The sequence below is a fragment of the Callorhinchus milii genome, unplaced genomic scaffold, assembly GCF_018977255.1.
Source record: "Callorhinchus milii isolate IMCB2004 unplaced genomic scaffold, IMCB_Cmil_1.0 Scaffold1, whole genome shotgun sequence".
NCBI classification, from domain to species: Eukaryota; Metazoa; Chordata; class Chondrichthyes; order Chimaeriformes; family Callorhinchidae; genus Callorhinchus; species Callorhinchus milii.
This window is the reverse complement of record NW_024704742.1, coordinates 92547069-92565639: the sequence shown is the minus strand read 5'-3', so window position 1 is coordinate 92565639 and position 18571 is coordinate 92547069. Positions and strand designations below refer to the sequence as shown.

General features: G+C 39.8%; 1 protein-coding gene across 1 annotated transcript in view; it reads right to left on the bottom strand.

The window, feature by feature from the left end:
* megf10 (multiple EGF-like-domains 10) overlaps window positions 1–18571 on the bottom strand; it is a 106187-nt gene that overhangs the window by 46937 nt on the left and 40679 nt on the right. The window contains 1 exon segment of the mRNA XM_042346837.1: window positions 16625–16717. Coding sequence (XP_042202771.1) covers window positions 16625–16717 — 93 coding nt within the window.

The window sequence follows — 18571 nt, the reverse complement described above, 5'->3', positions numbered from 1 at the left end:
ATTATTATCATCTGTCACTCAAAAATACCTAATTGAGATTACTTTAGATATTTCTAATAATAAATATTATAATCATTGCATTTGATATAGAACCTTATCCTTTCAAAACATATCAAAGCTCTTCACAAACGTTTCTGTAAAGTGTAGCAGCTGTGTATTTTCAGCCAAGCTTTCAATTTATTCTAAAATCTTACAATTGCAGAATAGAAAGTTCAGCTCTGCTGTTTTTCTACATTTCTGTTTAGTTTTTGCTGCATTGCTGCTTAGGCTCTGCAAATGCCAAGACAAAACCACTCAGGGTAATTCATTTGCAAACAAACAAAATGTTCTCCTAAGTGCTTCAGCCTCAGGATGTGATAAGAGCAAAGTTTTGTGGCAGGCATGACAAATGACATTTCTCTTGGTCAGTTCACCACAACAATAGACATGGCAGGCAGCAGCCTGAGGAGGAAGTACTTCAGATGTGAAACCCAACCAATTCCTCGCCTTGCTTACCACAGTCATTTGTTATTTGTTCTACATTTCTGACTTCACCCACTGACTTGGGTGACAATTGCATCCTTAATGCTCTGCCATCTATATTTTATTTATAAACTTCAAAACAGACAGGGTTATCGAGGATGCAATTGAAAACTATCAACTCAAAGACACACAGGATGATCCCACCACGAGGTGAGCAGTTTATAGTGATAGTTCACGATACAGCTTTTGTACTGATTTTCTTCACAGTGCGGCCAAGCAAGGATAGCAATGCTAGAAGTGACTCCCTCTCCGATAAACAATCATTCGATAAAACATTCAGTTGAAGCCTCTAGGAGAGACTTTGCTTCCTCCATTCGAACAAAGTAGAAAGGTGAAGATGAAGTGAATAGTAAATAGAGTAGAGCTCAAGGCTACTGAGTATTTACAGTATATCCTGTGAAGCGCTTTGAGACGTCTTGATGACGTGATAAGGTGCTCTGTCAACTGTAAGGATAATTATTATTGTTATTATTTTTGTGTGGGACTCCCTGAATCTAAACACATAGCATCACTGTCATTAGCTTTAGCGGCCAGTACAAATTCCCCCATAAGTGTACAAAAAGCATATGTAAACACAACAGATGTTTGAATTTGGCTTATGCTCTTAACTGTTCCTCCACCATTACATGTGTAATTAGATTTAATTCATATTGTTCAGATTAAAAAAATACACTGTCCTAAAATTATAGTACAAATCATTTCTGTGCAGTGCAATTTGAAAGAGAATTGTGCTGGAGCCAGGCTGCTGAGAGATTGAGATCCGTGGTACAAATTCTGTCGGTGCTGATCAACTCAGGTTCCATTTCCTTGTCATTAAATGTTCTTGGGTTGTCAAGCTTCTTAGGTGATCCGCAACAGTGCAACAGCACTTTATATTATTATAAAACAACAACTTGCATTTAGCACTCACTAACAGTATCCTGGAATGAAGGAGCTATATAAATGCAAGTTGTTATTCTGAAAGAGTTGGTTGTTTAATAAAACACACACAGAAAAACAATGATTAGCACTGCACATGTAGTTAACGCTTTTCAGCTCCAGTCAATGTAATTATAATCCTTGCATTTTTCGGACCCAGGAAGCATAAATCAGGGTACCCCCTCCCCCATTTACTTTAGTGCTGGAAGTGATATCCAGGAGTCTACGAACAGTACAAATTATGTGTTTGAGAATTCTACTGACAGCTGGAACTGGAACATATTCTCCTGTTGACCCGCACTGACCTGATAATCATGAGCTGAAAATCATACGACAAAAATAATGCATGCTTTTAGTTTTTGTTTTACTGAAATCTGCTCGTGGTCATTCTGATCTCCAAGACTACTTCTCATTGTCTCAACTGAACTACTCCTAAGGGTAAAGCAGCTGAAGACAGAGAACAGGCCTATTTTCCTTGGTTCACTTGGCAAAAGGATGTAAATTCAGGTTGCAAATTATTTTTCAGCAGGAGGTGGTCATATTGACCGCAATAATGGAACTTCTCAAGTTTTTCTGCGTTGGTCTTTGGTTCAAATGCCTTCAAGCTGCACAGTACTGCAATTAAGGTTGGATTTTCCCTGGAGGTAATGACAGTCTCTATCTAGCTCATCTCACTTAGGCCATGAATGATATAAATTTAGAGGACACAAGGGCTTGGTGACACCAATCAGCCACCATACACCCAGAGGCCACTGTCTGAAGGATGAAGGACTGTCTTGCCAGTGTTCTCAGTGGCTGAAGTCTATCTCCCACTGACTGAGCTGAAATATATGACCTGAAACATGACACACAGTAAACTCCTTAACTTATTACTGCCAATTAAGTCATCATGCTTTCAATAACCCGGTCACATTTATGTATTTATACATATACCTAATTCGCCACTCTGGATAACTCATCACTGAGCTGTTTTCCCTTGGAGTCATGAGTTATCAGGAGTTTACTGTACATAAACTGTACATTAGGACTTCCCGTTACTAACTAAACAAATAAAATCTTTCTAAAATGGTGGAAGTTTTTAACTGTAATAAACGCCTAAGACCCAACAAGTGCCTATGCCTTCAAATCCGCTGCACATCACAGAAAACAGAGAAAAAGCATATTGAGATGTTTCGACATGATAGACACTCTATCAAACACAAAGTTTATTATTTATTATGACAGTATTGTGTTACACTGTGACTTTATAAATCTGAAAAGTAACGTAGATTCACAGGAGATCATTCGGCTCATCGATTCTGTGCTGATGCTTGCTCCCCCCCAGCTATCTGGTCTAATTCCCCTGACATTTCCCCATCCACTTTATCTTTTCTCAATTTATCCAATTCCCTTTTTATATGCTGTTGTGGACTTGACTTCAACAGTGGTCATTTATGGTGAAGAATTCCATATTTCAACAAACTTCTATTTGTAATAAAATATCCATTCTTCATGTCTTTCCTTCTGGTGATCTGTTTATATCTTCTTCTTACGAATTTGCTGATCAGTTAAAATAATCTCTCCCTATTTATCCTATCACAATGCATGACTATATAATTTCTCATCTCTGGTCAGCCTAAAAGGTACAATCACTGGTGATGTGATATTTATCACAAGGACAGAAAATATGGTTGGTTTGTGACATGTATTCATGAATAGTTTTGGGATTGAACACTCATTTCCATAATTTCTGCATAGTGTTTTTCCCCCTTTTCAGAATGATAATCATCTTCATTTTAATGCAATGGGGGAATTGGTTTTCAATTCCTAGTTGCTGTAATGGATCAATGTAAAACTTTTAAAATAATTTTATGCACAAATTTTACACTCAAATCAAGATGTTCCTATCCCATGTGGGTTTAGAAAAATCTTGAATTGGGCAACATGATATAAGTCACAGGGAGGGGTCTGCGTATACTCTGAAGTGATGCAATTAAGTGGAATAGAAGGAGCAAAAGCTTTGAGCTTCCTTTTAAGTGTATACATAATTGTCATCTAGGATAGCATGTTAGCAGATAGCAAGTGTAATGAGGCAAAGGGACAGCTCCCTTATTGTGTCAAATTTACAAGACTTTTATTGCAAACTAAGAACGTGAATAGGCAATTCAGCCTGTGAAGTTAATTGCACCCCATTTTATCTTAAAATCCCATTTCCCCTTCCTTTTTTCCGCATCTGTTTACTTCCCAAGTCCCTATCTCTCTTTTAAGCATTCTTGTTTGCCAGTTTTTCACAAGCCTAGTTTAGTGACATTTATCTTCTGGTTGTTCTTTCATCCAAAGCCTAGTAAATCTATATTGAGGATTTCTTGTACTGATAACAGGTCTATAAAAGTGGTGCCAGAGTTGTAAACTCCACGTCTCTATACAGCTGAGATGTAGCAACAAGTTTCCATCAATCTTTGACGATTCGGTCAGACATTTAACTAGTTTTCAGGGTGGCAGCGAGGGTCAAAACCACCAGAAACCAGAGAAAATCAGCACAAATTCAATTAGGGAACCTTTCAGGTGTAGCAAAAAGGGGGGTAGAAAGGCAATTATGTGAAATTTCCAATGAGGTAGAAAAGAATGTGTTACATAACTTAAGAACTGTCACATTTTTCCATCTATTCCTAAAGACTGGCTACAGAAATGAATTGGCGCCCACCCCTCCAAAAAATGTCAAGTAATACTGCAGTTGTAATCCCATTACAGTCCTGCAGCTCAGTGGTTAGAGCATTCGCCTCGCAAGGAAGAGACTTGGGTTAGATTCGCGGCAGGGCAAAACCTCAGGCAAGTTTCCTTGCTCCACCCGCCTGATAATAAACCCTCCAGAAAACAACAATAATAAATTGGTCACTCCAATCTATGACTGTTTGTGGGAGACTGCTGTGCTCAATTGGCTGACGCGTTTCGCCCACAAATATACAGTCAATTCACTTTACAGTACATTCTGTGAAGCGCTTCGAGACATCTAGAAGACGTGAAAAGCACTATATCAAATGCAAGGATTATTATTTATTATTATATTACTTTAACTACTAATGGAATGCGTTCCTACTCTATCTCTTCCTCTCTGTCCAGTGAAATATAAATACAACAATTCAACTATTGCTGTCTTAATAACCTGTATGAAGTTAAACAGATTAATTTATTTTGACTTAGAGTCAAATACCCTTTGCGTAGGATCAGCTAAAGAAATCAGAACAGGCTGAGCAACTACAGTACAACCCATGCAATTGCCAGGGGCCCCGAGGGGATCAGTGATAAGTTTAAAGATTTCAGATTTTCCTGGTCGGAGGTAAATCAACATGTTTTTTCACCATTGTACGTGTGTGGAGTTTGGGAACCAATGATCCAGCCAACAGTTGAACAATATCTTCAGCAGAACAAAACAATTTTGAAAATAGAGTAGGTGCTTTGGGACGTCCTCCCGACGTGAAAGGCGCTATACAAATTTAATCTTGTTTTTGTTGTTGTTGTAGGTGCCATAAGGAAGACTCAGAGGTTGACAGCAATAACTGAACAAATCCTCAATCACAAATACTCAGCCTTCTGAAAACTAGTTCTGCTAAAGCTCTCGGATGTTGATGGATTGAGTCGATTTATAAATGTGAAGGAGCATGCAGATAGGCACTGCCTCCCAAATAGCAAATAACGCACGATTTACTAGGTTTCTCGAATATTTCAATATATAAAGGGGAAAAAGTAGTTAGACACAAGAAAATATAAGAGTCGCCTGGGCCCAATATCTCAGATGCCACATTATAACACGCCAGGGAAAAATGGCCTGCCTGCCTCCGGGTCATCATATATATATATATATCACACTATATATATATATACACAGATATATTACTGATGTCACTTCCTGTATGTGCACTGTGCGCACAAAGTCTCACTTCAGCAGCACCCAGGACGGGATGTCAGTGACGCTGCCTACCTACAGCACACAACCATACAGTAATGGTAATGACATCAGTGGCTCACTGTCGATCGGGAAGACAGAGACTTTATAGCATGGGCAAGCTGGCTAGTCAGCAGCAGAAGCCGGGTCCACAGCTCTCCCTGTGATAATACAGGTTCACCTTTCAACTCGACACATGTTAATAATACAATCCTATATAGTTATAAGTATTATGTTTTCTGATAGACGTGGGATGAAGGAATTACTCTGAATAGAAATTACTCTCTGCTAGACTTTTCTTCCACTTTAAGTATTGGCCCCACATGGAGAAACTGTAACTGCTGTCCTCATACTAATGGATACGAGGGTCATGAGCAAGTTAAAAACAACAGCTGTGTATCTGTTAAGAGGAATCCCTTTGAGTTAATCACCATTATCAGGTTACAAATCGTCAGCTGTGATATAAACTGAGTATTCCAACACAACCGGTCTTACAGCAACTGCATGTCACACAGAGTCTGAAGCAAGTGTAAGGAACACTGTGAATGACCTTTACTGAAAAAGAGGAAACAGTTCGATTCACTTCTCAATTTGGAAATGGATATTAAGTTCAGCATATTTACACAATACCATTATAATGAGAATCATAGAAATTTACAGTGCAGAAGGAGGCCATTCAGCCCATCAAGTCTGCAGTGGCTCTTGGAGCAAGATGTTCTTTCAATCCCACTGCCCTGCATTATTCCCAGACCCCTTCAAGCTTCCAAATGTTATTACAACTAATTCCAAACTGATTTCTGTAATCTTATCAATTATGATCTCCATCATCTTGTGCACCATTTTCTGTGAATTGTCTACAGTTGTATCTTGCGTTTCTTGAAAAAAATCATTTAAATTGAGTCTTTGCCAGAACAGAGTGAATAATAATAATAATGCAACAAATGCAAGGATTATTGTTAAAATATCCAATGCCTAAAAGAAGAATACTTGGTAAAAAAAAATACACCTATAGCCCAACTGATATGCTTCACACATTAGCATTCACCCATCTTGTTAGACAGCAATATTTTATTAAACACTGTCTCCAGATATACATTAGAATACATTCGAATATACAGCACAGAAACAGGCCATTCGGCCCAACTGATCTATGCCATTGTTTATGCTCCACATGAGCTTCCTCCTGCTCTGTTATGCTGATTATGAACAACAGATGTAAACTATTCAAATGATAGTGACTTCACATTACTCACTACTGGGCCCTCTGCTTTTAACATCATTACAATACAATTTTACAGTTATGTGACACCTTTCATGTTACAACCCAAAGCATCCGTCTGTGATGACAACGAGCAGGCAGCCTGGTGTATCAATCTAATGTTTGCTGGGGGGACACAGTTTGGAGATAGAGAAGGAGTAAGAAGAGAGTCTGGAAATAGAGGAGCATTGAATTCTGCATAGAACGACTGGGCCAGGATCAGGAAGAGTTAAGTTAAGGGAATGGTTGAGGGGGAGTTGGAGGTGGATAGACATGGCAGGAGTAATAATAATAGCAATCACTGTATTTGATATAGCACCTTATCGTGTTGTTGAAACATTTCAAAGCACTTCACTGGATTTACTGCATTGTGTAGGCAAGCGCAGCAGCCAATTTGACACAGCAACATCCTACAAACAGCAATGTGGTGTATGCCCACTTTTTTTTAATCTGGCGGGACTGATGGCCAGGACACCAGAAACTTTTCGAATAGTAATAATAAATAATAATGGGATCTTTAATGGTTTAATGGTTAAACCCATTTGTTTTAACGTTTTACATGTAACGGAAGTTCATTGCTTCTCGTGTAAACGTTATGTAAAGGTTATGCAAAACAATAGCTCCACTGCCTCCTTAATACAACAACAACTTACATTTATATAGTGCCCTTCACACAGGGTAGCATCTTGGAGCACTTAAACCGGTTATAAACCAGTGAAAGCCTGATTAAACTAAAATCATTGCACTGCTAGTTACCCATAGCCAGTCTGAAAATCACAAAAATTCTCTTATATGCAAGGCTAAATGTTTTAACAAGACTATGGTCTGTATAGAACATAATAATAATAAATAATATTATAACAATAATACTTGCATTTGATATATGCCTTATTAAGTCCTCAAGACATCTCAAAGCACTTCACATGGTATACTGTAAAATGGATTGACTGAGTAATTTATGGGTGAAATTTAGAAGTCAACTATGCACACCATTGACCCACAAACAGCCATGAAGTGAATGATCAATTTTATTTGGGTGATTGTTGGCCAGTACACTGGGAGAAACTCTATTTTCTTTTCAAATAGTGCCAAAGGATCTTTAACGTCCACCTGAACAGGCAGATGGGAACTCGGTTTAATGTCTGATCCGAAAGACAGAATCACATACAATGTAGCGCTCCCCCACCACTCATGAGTATAATAATCCTTGCATTTGATATAGAGCTTTTTACGTCTTCTAGACGCCTCAAAGTACTTCACAGAACATACTGTAAAGTGAATTGACTGTATATTTGTGGGCGAAATGCAGAAACCAATTACGCACAGCAGTGTCCCACAAACAGTCGTGGATTGAAGTGACCAATTTATTATTGGTTTTTTTTGAGGGATTATTATCAGGCGTGTCGAGTAAGGAAACTTACCCAACCTGCCGGGAATCGAACCCAGGTCTCTCACTAGCAAAGCGAGCGCTCTAACCACTGAGCTACAGGACTCCATCACCTTAGACTATGTGATTCCAAGTCCCAATGTGGGGCTTGAACCTACAACCTTCTGACTCAGAGGCGAGAGTGCTAACACTGCGCCAGGCTGACACACCAACTTGGTAAAGTACAAAATGTTTACAAATAAACATTTCAAAACTCTTTTTCAGGTTAATTAATCACAAGTGTAGTGACTGTTTTTGTAGCCAACTCTGCAGCCATTTCACCAGCAAGCAAAAACTGTGAGATCAATAAGCAATTGATATGCAGGTTCGTTGGCTAGGAAACTGGGAGAAATTTCCTCCTCTTTAACATTTACCTGAACAGGAGCTAGGACATACATTTAAGTTTCAGGCAAAAAACAGTATCTCCAACAAGTTGCCACAGTGCTTTACTGTAACTTCAAGTCTCCAAGTGGGGATTGAACCTTTTGACCCATAGCTTGGCACTAGGTTGAAACCCAGGAATTAAGCCAACTCAAACTATAGAAAATTTGGATGAAGCTTAGAATTGGACCCAGCGCAACTATGTCACAACTCTGCTGTAGTTGCTAATTTAGGGATCATGTTATGCACATTTGGACGCTTAATTCCGCCTCCCATTTCTGAAGCATTATGGAAAATAATAATAATAATCCTTGCATTTTATATAGCGCCTTATCATATCTTCAGGAAGTCTCAAAGCACTTCACAGAATACACTGTAAAGTGAATTGACTATATATTTTGTGGATCAAACGCGGCAGCCAATTGCTCACAAACAGTCATGAATTGAAGTGACCAATTTATTATTCTCATTATTTATTTTGAAAGAATTATTATCCCCGGAAAAGCAATCCGCCAATCGACTAACAACCGGGTACCTACTTACTGCTAAGTAAACAGGCATATGGAGTAAGGAAACTTGCCCAACATTTCGCCCTGCAGAGAATCGAACCCAGGTCTCTTGCAGATTGCAAGGCGAGTGCTCTAACCTCTGAGCTACAGGACTCTACAAAATACCCCGGGACACTGCTAAACACTCCCAAAATATCCTTGGACACCCCTAAACCATCCCAAAACACCCTGGAAAATCCCTAAACACGCTGAAAAATAACCTGGGAAACCCCAACAATCCCCAAAATAATAATAATCCTTGCATTTGATATAGTGCCTTATCACGTCTTCGAGACGTCTCAAAGTGCTTCACAGAAAAAACTGTAAAGTGTATATATTATGTGGGCGAAACGCAGATGTGAAAAAGTGTTATATCAAATGCAAGGATTATTATTATTTGATATGGAGCCTTATCACGTCATTAAGATGTCTCAAAGGTCTTCAAAATTTTTGTAAAGTTAATTGACTATATATTTGTGGGCAGAGCACAGCAACCAATTGAACACAGCAGTGTCCCACAAACAGTCGTGGATTGAGTGACCAAGTTATTATTATTTTTTTTGGAGAGATTATTACCCCTAGAAAGCAATCTACCAATCTGTTAACAACTCGGTTCCTATTTACTGACAGGCAAATTCCCTTACTCCACACACCTCTCATTTACCTAAGGTTTCGCCCTGCCCAGGAATCAAACCTGGGTCCTCTCACTTGTCAGGCGAGTGCTCTAACCAATACACTGCAGGACATCATGTTGATGTTAACTGATTTGCATGGTTCCTGCACTGACTCTGTGAACTAATGCACCATGTGGTGCATTGAGCTGCATGGACAGGTTTGATCGCTGGTTTGTGCTGGGTTAGCTGATTTGAACTCAAGGGAAATAAATAATTATTTCTTTGTGTAATTTGTGTTTTTTTTTCCTTTGAAAGCTATGAGAAGAACTCCAGGGAATGAATCAAGTGGGAAGTAGAACTGGAAAACAAAAAGAAAAATAGAAATGTTTTAAACCTTTTTAAAGGATACGGAGAAGAGTTATTAGGATTACACATAATGGGAAACATTGGTAAGATCAAGGCGCCAGGAACTAAATGAGGCATGAACCTACACTGGGAGACAGGTGCTATTCCTTAATCTAATTGACAAGCAATTCCACTGCTCATTACATTTATCAGCCAGTGGGAAGTAACCCCAAACTGCCTGTAAGTGATAGTTTGTAGAGGATCAGATTGCAGTAACCGTGCGAGAGACTGTACAGATCTACCACACGACCTACAGTATAACCCCAGCGTTACACAGTCCTCTTTGTTTCAGTGTCAGTGAGGTCTGTCACGGGTTTAAATTCAGAAACTCCTGAAATATTGAAAAAGAAGTAGCTATGTGATGTAACTCCCCCCCCCCCCCCCCGCCCCTCTAACAACAATTACAGAGTTCCATAGACTACAGCATCTAAATAGGCCATTCAACAACAATAAATTACATTTGTAAAGCGTCTTTCAAGTCAGGATGATGTCCCAAGGTGCTGGACAGTCAGGGATCTGCACCCAAGCTGGTGGTTGGGATCAGGAGTGCTGGATGGCGAGGAGGGTAGGTGTAGGAGGGTGACCAAAGGCACGGTCAAAGAGGAGGGTCTTGAGAAGGGTCTTGAAGAAGGAAAGGGAGGGGGCGAGGCGAAGGGACTGTGGGATGGAGTTCCAGAGGGTTTGGGCAGAGAGGCTGAAGGCCCGCCCACCAATGATGGGGCGGGCAAGGCGGGGGATGAGAAGCAGGCTGGAGACCACTGAACGGAGAACGCAGGCAGATCAGTAGGAAGTTAGGAGGTCACAAATGGTAGGGAGGAGTAAGTTCGTGGAGGGGCCAACTAGTCCTTACTGGTGTTTATACTCCATCCCTCCTAATCCCCTTTCCGTACCTCCTCCCATACCCTTCTATTTCCTTCTCTCTCATGTATGCTTCACGTTTCCACTCAAATACACTGACTCTTTCTGCTTCAACCAAAGGTTCCAGGAGTCAGTTCCACATTTTCACCACCTACATTCTGTGCAGTTGAGGGAATCAGTGATGAGTGGAGGGGGTTAAAGACTGAGCAGAGGGGTCTAAAGCTAGGAATTGGCCTCATTGCTGTCCAGTGCACTGACTCTTGGGCCCGGATAGCCTTTACTGCACTCTTACTATTTGTCGCACTATTATTTGACTGCATTTAAATACTAGTCCTCTCTTCTTCTTAGCAGCACTCTAGCCATATTATATAACTGATTGGTATCATGAATTGAATATGTTGCCATTTTATTTTCTAACACTAACCATATACCTCTTAATTCTCACTAGTTCATTAATTATAATAATCCTTGCATTTGATATAGCCCCTTATCACGTATCAAAGCACCTCGTAGAATATACTTATAGTGATTGACTGTATTTTGTGGACAAAATCCGGCAACCAATTGTGCAAAGCAGTGTCCCACAAACACTCATAGGTTGAGTAACCAATTTTTTTTTTTTTTGGAGGGATTATTACCCCCAGAAACTGACCCATGAATCCACTAACAACTGGGTTCCTACTCACTGTTAGGTAAACAGAGGCGTGTGGAGTAAGGAAACTTGCCTAAGGTTTAGCCTCGCTTGGTATTTAAACCCAGGTTCTCTCGCTTGTGAAGCGAGTGCTCTAACCGCCATGCTCCGGGACTCCACATTAGTGTTTGTACTAATTCAATGAATTAAAATATATTTGCAATTTAGCTATAAATAATGTTTTAGATAGAAACTTGCAAGATGAAAGTGAACCTATATTATTCAAGATCAAGACCAGAGAGTTATACGAGATTCAGATGAAGAAGGCCCTCAGCACATTTGATCTAGTACTCTCGGATTCATCTCTTTTCGAGGCTGAAGAGCCTTAGTTTGCAAGTTTCATAGTTTAGCCTCTAACCCTGGGGAGGGACTTATTTGTCTTCTGTGCGCTGCCTCTAGGGCCGAGGCAGACCCTTCTGTCATGGCAATTCAAATTCTATGCACTATTTCCGGTGCAGATTGACCAGATTTCCTCACAGCTTGAATGCCACTTCTGCTGATTTGAACTCGGCAGATTTGTAACCCATCATCCTGTTCACTTTGTTTCTTGCTGTCACGCACTGTTCTATATTTATGACGCAATATTTGGATGAATGCAGGTCCAACTTTGCCCAAAGCAGAAATAATATCTCCCAAAGTAGACAGTATGAGCTGTGTTCTTTGGCTACCATACAGAGCGTTGGAATTAACAGAAAGTAATTTCGTCCACGCTATAAATTGATATTTTTGTGAAGTCAAGGAGTTTAATTAACTTGTGTTCTATGGACATTGATCATTTGTGGCAAATTGAATTTCCTCACAGTACCAGGCCCCCACTATATTTTCCCATGGCTTCCACAGAGTTGAGGTAAAGGCACTCAATGGAAATAAGGTCCACAGAAGTTTAATATTTAAGTAAGTCTTACACAATTTTCAAAACTCATTTGTTAAACAAAACTATAACTTTCCTCAGAATCTCCTTTTCACAACTGATAGATGATAAAAAAGAACAATATTTAGGAACTAAGCAGTTCCCACCTTGCCTATCAGCCTGGCTCTGTTGGTAGCACTCTCACCTCTCAGAAGGTTTTGGGTTCAAGTCCTAAGTTAGAACAGTCTAGGCTGACATTCAAATACAGTGCTGGGGGAGAGCCTACAGCACAATTTGAACGATTAATGTAATAATTTTCTTATGCACATTACTGGCACATTAATGGCAGCCATATTAGGTGAAAATCATCATACAAAGGGCAAGGAAACGTTTGTGACATAAACTTCACTTCTGGGCAAGAAGGTTGTGGGTTTAATTTCCATATTGGGGTTTTGAGCTCACTCCAGGCTGGCCTCCAGTGCAGTGATGGGGGATTGATGGAGAAATCATGTTTAAAGCAATGTCTGTCTGCCTGTTCAACTGGATGTTAACGATCCAATTTGAAAGATGTAATTTGAAAAGAGAAAGGAGTTTCTTCTGGTATCCTGGCCAGCAATATTTGATCGTTCACTTCATGACAGCTGGCAGCTGCTTGCACAAATTGGTATCAAAAGCAGCCACTACACTTAACAGTACTTGTGGAGTCCTGCAGCTCAGTGGTTAGAGCACTCGCCTCGCAAGCGAAAGACTTGGGTTTGATTCCCGGCAGGGCGAAACCTTGGGCAAGTTTCCTTACTCCACACGCCTGATAATAATCCCTCAAGAAAAAAAAAATTGGTCACTTCAATCCACGACTGTTTGTGGGACACTGCTGTGCGCAATTGGCTGCCGCGTTTCGCCCACAAAATATTACAGTCAATTCACTTTACAGTATATTCTGTGAAGCACTTTGAGATGTCTAGAAGACGTGAAAAGCGCTATATCAAATACAAGGATTATTATTTTTACTTTTATTGTGAATGAAGAGTTTTAAGACATTTAGATGTGATAAAACACTGTTCAAATACAAGTCCTTTCTTCTTAGCAGCACTCTAGCCGTATTATATAACTGATTGGTATCATGAGGTTTCTCTGAATCCGCTCTGAAATATAATTGTATAACAGCATAAATAAGCAATCATGTCCTGCGAAGATGGTCATCTTAAAGGCTTCCTCCCATCTCTATCAGTGTGATTCATAAATTGAGCAGCCTTGGTGCACAGGACAGAGTCAAGAGAACACACAATAGTTTCAACATCCAAGTTAAGTTTTGTATGCTATTGGAACGTTTTCATTTTGCAACTCTGTACAAGATTTTTAAACATAAATTGACAAGATATAATGGAAATACTAAGCACAATATTAACATTTAATATAATTAGATTATGTCCACTCACAATGCACAGCCAATTGACTCTGGTCCACTTGAAGCCATTTATCTTAAGCACAACAGACTTGAGAGGCTGAATGGCCTCTTCCAGTTCCTATATTTCTAACATTGACTCCCCTTTCCTGGCAACAATGCACCCCACCCTCCCCCTCCCAAAAGAAATGTGGTCAGTTACATCATGGCTGTTTGTGGGAGGTTGCTGTACACAAATGGGCTGTCAGGTTTTCCCAGAAAATACAAAGTCACTGCAGTTTTACAGTAAATCCTGTCCTGTGGACAGCCTCCCAATGTGAAAGGGGCTGTGCCACATGTAAGAATTACTGTTAGTATTATATTCTATCACGCCTCCCTACCAAACCCCAGCAATGAACAAGCAATAAAAGTTGAATATTTAATAAGCAGAATTTTTCTTAAGGTCCTGGAATTCAACAATAATAATCAATAAATAATCCTTGCGTTAGTTATGGTGCCTTTCATGTGAACAGGATGTCTCACAAAGGATTCACAGGATTTACTGTAAAGTGTAGTGACTGTGTATTTGTAGGCAAACATGGCAGCCAATTTGCACACAGCAATGTCCCATAAACAGCCATGTATAGGAGCCCTGTAACTCAGTGGTTAGAGCACTCGCCTCACAAGTGGTTAGAGCACTTGCCTCGCAAGCAGGAGACCTGGGTTTGATTCCCGGCAAGGCGAAACCTTGGGCAAGTTTCCTTAATCCACACACCTGATAATAATCCCTCAAGAAAAGAAAACAATGATAAAATTGATCACTTCAATCCACAACTGTTTGTGGACACTGCTGTGCGCAATTGGCTGCCGCGTTCGCCCACAAATATACAGTCAATTCACTTTACAGTCTATTCTGTGAAGCGCTTTGGGATGTCCTCCCGACGTGAAAAGCGCTATATCAAATGCAAGGATTATTATTATTATTATCTTGTGGACATGAAAAGCGCTATATCAAATGCAAGGTTTTTTTATGATTTGGGGAGAGTGTTGGTGAATAATGAGGGCGCTATATAAGTGCAAGTATAAAGTATATATATATATACACACACACACAGTATATTTATTAATACATGATTCCTTATTAGAACCCCACAGACAAAGTTAAAATGGCATTTAAAATATTTATCCTGGAAACAATTTTATTTCCACTAGATTTTACTTCCTCACTTTCTCCTCACAGTGCTGTCATAAAACCTGAACTCTTTTTTTCAGCAGTGCACATTACTTACTTCTGCTGCATGAGTGGCTTGTCAAAGTGAATCTGACAGAGTGTGATGGGCACTACTATGAACTAGCTGCAAGCAATATATAGCACGTTTGCTGCAGAGAATGACATTGATCTCTCTCTCGCTCGCTGTTGCTCACTCGTTTACTGGCTGTTGCTCGCTCACGTTCTTTAGCAGGTACACATATTCAATTATTCTTTTGCTTACAGTCTAGCCTCATTGCCCTGTGCATATTGCCATACAAATTAAAATAATGTGGAGCATTTTTATAGAAGCAGAAAATAATTCAATCATCAAACTGTTTGCATAGCACTGCGTATGTAGCTACCCTCTTCTCTAACTAATTTGCCAAATTAATTGTTTATCTTTACAGTACTGTGAAGGGACAATGTTCTACTTAGCTAACTGGAAGCACTCACATCTTTCTTGTATATTAGCAAACAACAAGATTATTTTTTATCACAATATTTTTATTGATGCATTTAAAATGGGGGTGGGGTGGGGAGCCTGTGCACTGGGAGAGTGCATGAATGTTGCCATGCGAGGGACGAAGGAACCAGGTTGGAGAACAGATGAGCTTGAGTTTGATTACCAATCGAGATGAGAGTGGAATTTTTCCCCAAAGCAAGAATCATGGGGTGGAAGTCTATTGCTTTGTGTTCAAGAAGCAGGCTTAATGCACCAAGTGGTCTTTTCTCCCGTCATGCTTCATTAAGTTATGTTACTTAAACCATAGGCATGGAATTTTTCCCCATTCGTCGCAAATCCCCAAGGAACTTGCAGTTTTAGAGAGAAACAATAGCCCTTTGACTGAGACAGGCTACAATGATGTCATGTATAAAATCTAACAGAACAATTCCCTTAAAGTCACTCCTCTCTTAATGCACTGTACAGACTGATAATAACAAAGCACAGTCATTGATCTGCACTCACATTACAGTTCATGGTCTGCATTATTCCATACCTTGTTTATACATGTTGTAGTTACAAAAAGTCTTGTATTCTATACAATAAAATTTACATTTATACCATGCCTTTCACATCAAAGTGAGGTCTGTCTGTCTAGCTGGGAACCTGAGTGGGAAACGCAAGGGAGGTTGGGGGTGGGGGGTGGGGAGGGAGAAGCTGACCAAAAGCTCAGACAAAGAGATAAGCCTTGAGACATGTTATGAAAGTGGGGAGGGAGGAAGGGGAGAGAGGTAGAGGGACTCTGGGATTAAGTTCCAGAGAAAAGGGATAGAATGTCTGAAAGTCTCCTAAACAACAACTTGCATTTATATACCCCCCCTCAAGCAGGGTAGCGTCCCAGAGCGCTTTCACATCAGCAGGACATGTGAAGCTCTCCTAAAGATAGTAGGGCAGGGGACACGAGGCAGGCCAATGTTCACTGAGCAAAATTTCTCAAGTGAAAAGCCACTGAGAAAAAATATTGTTTCCCCTGAAAAGCAGAATACAACAAGATACAACAACAAGATTACATTTGTATAGAGCCTTTCACACAAACAATAAATGGAAAAATCTAACAAAAAGTGAAAGACGGACACAAGCAGCTGCAAACACTTACCACTGGAGCAGTTGAGCCCTCCCCAGCCAGGCTCGCACTGACAGGTGTTGGGAGCAATGCAACGTCCATGAACGCACTTATCAGCACAGTGAGCTGTGGTGGGCAAAGTGATGAAAGAAAAAACAGAGAAAGTTAAAGTTAATAACTTGCCACAACAGCTGCTGTGATGTCAGCTAAAAAACAGCACAAAACCAACTACTGTTCATCAGAGCACGGCACACTTTCTACATTCCCCTGGAACCTATTCCTGTTTTAGCATAAAGATTTCAACTGAACAAGTTTAGATCGCTACCACATGTGATAAAGCACTCCGAGACATCACCCTGCATGAAGGTTCTATAAGGATTACCAGTAGTGGTAATTATCATTTTGAAAGTGAAACCCCCTCCCAGCCCCCTACCCGACTTCATAAGACTGTTTCACACCAGACCAAGGGAAGGTTCAACATGGGCATCAAATCTAAGACAGCTGAATTATCAATTCTACTCCCACACCCAGTAGAATGATCCTTGCTCACAAGGGAAAAAATGTCACTTGGTTCGAATCTCCAGCGTAGCTACGTGAAACCATTCTCCCAAAGGTAGGGAGGATCACTTCCAAAACTGTTGTTAGGGACACATTTTAATCACATTTAAACACAGAAAATATTCATCACTGGTGATTAATCATCAAATCACAACCACTGTTCTCATTAGTAAGTGCTTTCAGAAGTCCTGATGTGCAAACGCTGCATTAATGTGCAGGAGAAGGTGCAGAATAAACTAACTTCTTGCAGTTTCTGCTAGAATAGTAATTCTACCAATTTACTTGCTGAGTTTAATGTGCATCCTCGCTAAATCAAACTGCAATGCTCATTACCAAAAGTGTTTGACAGGGCCATCATCTATGAAAGCTATATTCTATTGTTTATAGTGCAGTTAGAGGTGGATTTCTGTAACATTTATAATTGATTACCCATCAACAGCAGTATATTTGCATTTCACAGCAGTGGCCACAAATACATCTTACATTTGAAATATTTGGACTGAGGATTTTTTATTGTGATCTGTCATTCTGAAAATGCAAAGTAATTAAGATTTAATTCCTTTTTTTTTCCACACTAATAATTGAAGCTTCCTTATTGCACAAATCAAATTCAATTTTGAAGTTAATGAATCTGCCTTATTTAAACTTTTTTCCATACAAGTTTATGAGGTAGCTCACGTGTGATCAATATGGGAACTTCAAATTCAGTCTAGGCTGACATTCCAGTGCAATGTTGGGGGTGCACTGTATTGTCGAAGGTGCCATCCTTTGGATGAGATGCTAACCCAAGCAATGATACAGTCTGCCTGTTCAGGTGGATGTTAAAGATCTTATGACACTATTCAAAAACAGAAGAGAATTTCTCCTGGTATTCTGGCCAACAATCCCATAAATAAAATTAGTCTTTCACTTCATAGCTGTTTATGGGACATTGCTGCACACAAATTCGCCTACAAAATACACAGTCACTACACTTTATAGCATATCATATGAAACACTTTGAGATATTAACAACGTGATAAGGTGCTATATCAAATTCAAACATTATTATTATATCATTATCTTATATATATTCATCTGTACAACACGTATGTTGATACAGTCTGTGATTCTAGGTGTTAACTTCCCTTCTAATCACAGAACATTCATATCTAAACAACAACAATTTACATTTATGTAATGTCTTAACTTGAGAACGTGTTTAAATCAGGGTAATGTGCTGCTACTGAGAGATGAACAACATGTTCCATATGGGAAGGAGAGAAAATTGGAAATTGGATCACTTCTCAGGGATCGCTTACAGACTGGTAAGACATTGTTGATGATAGAGCAGCCAGCCTGGCTTGTCGGCAGGGCTTGGAGGAGCAGAGCCGTCAGTGGGGGCAGGGATTTTTCCCACTTGGTTCCTGCTCCTTACCTCCT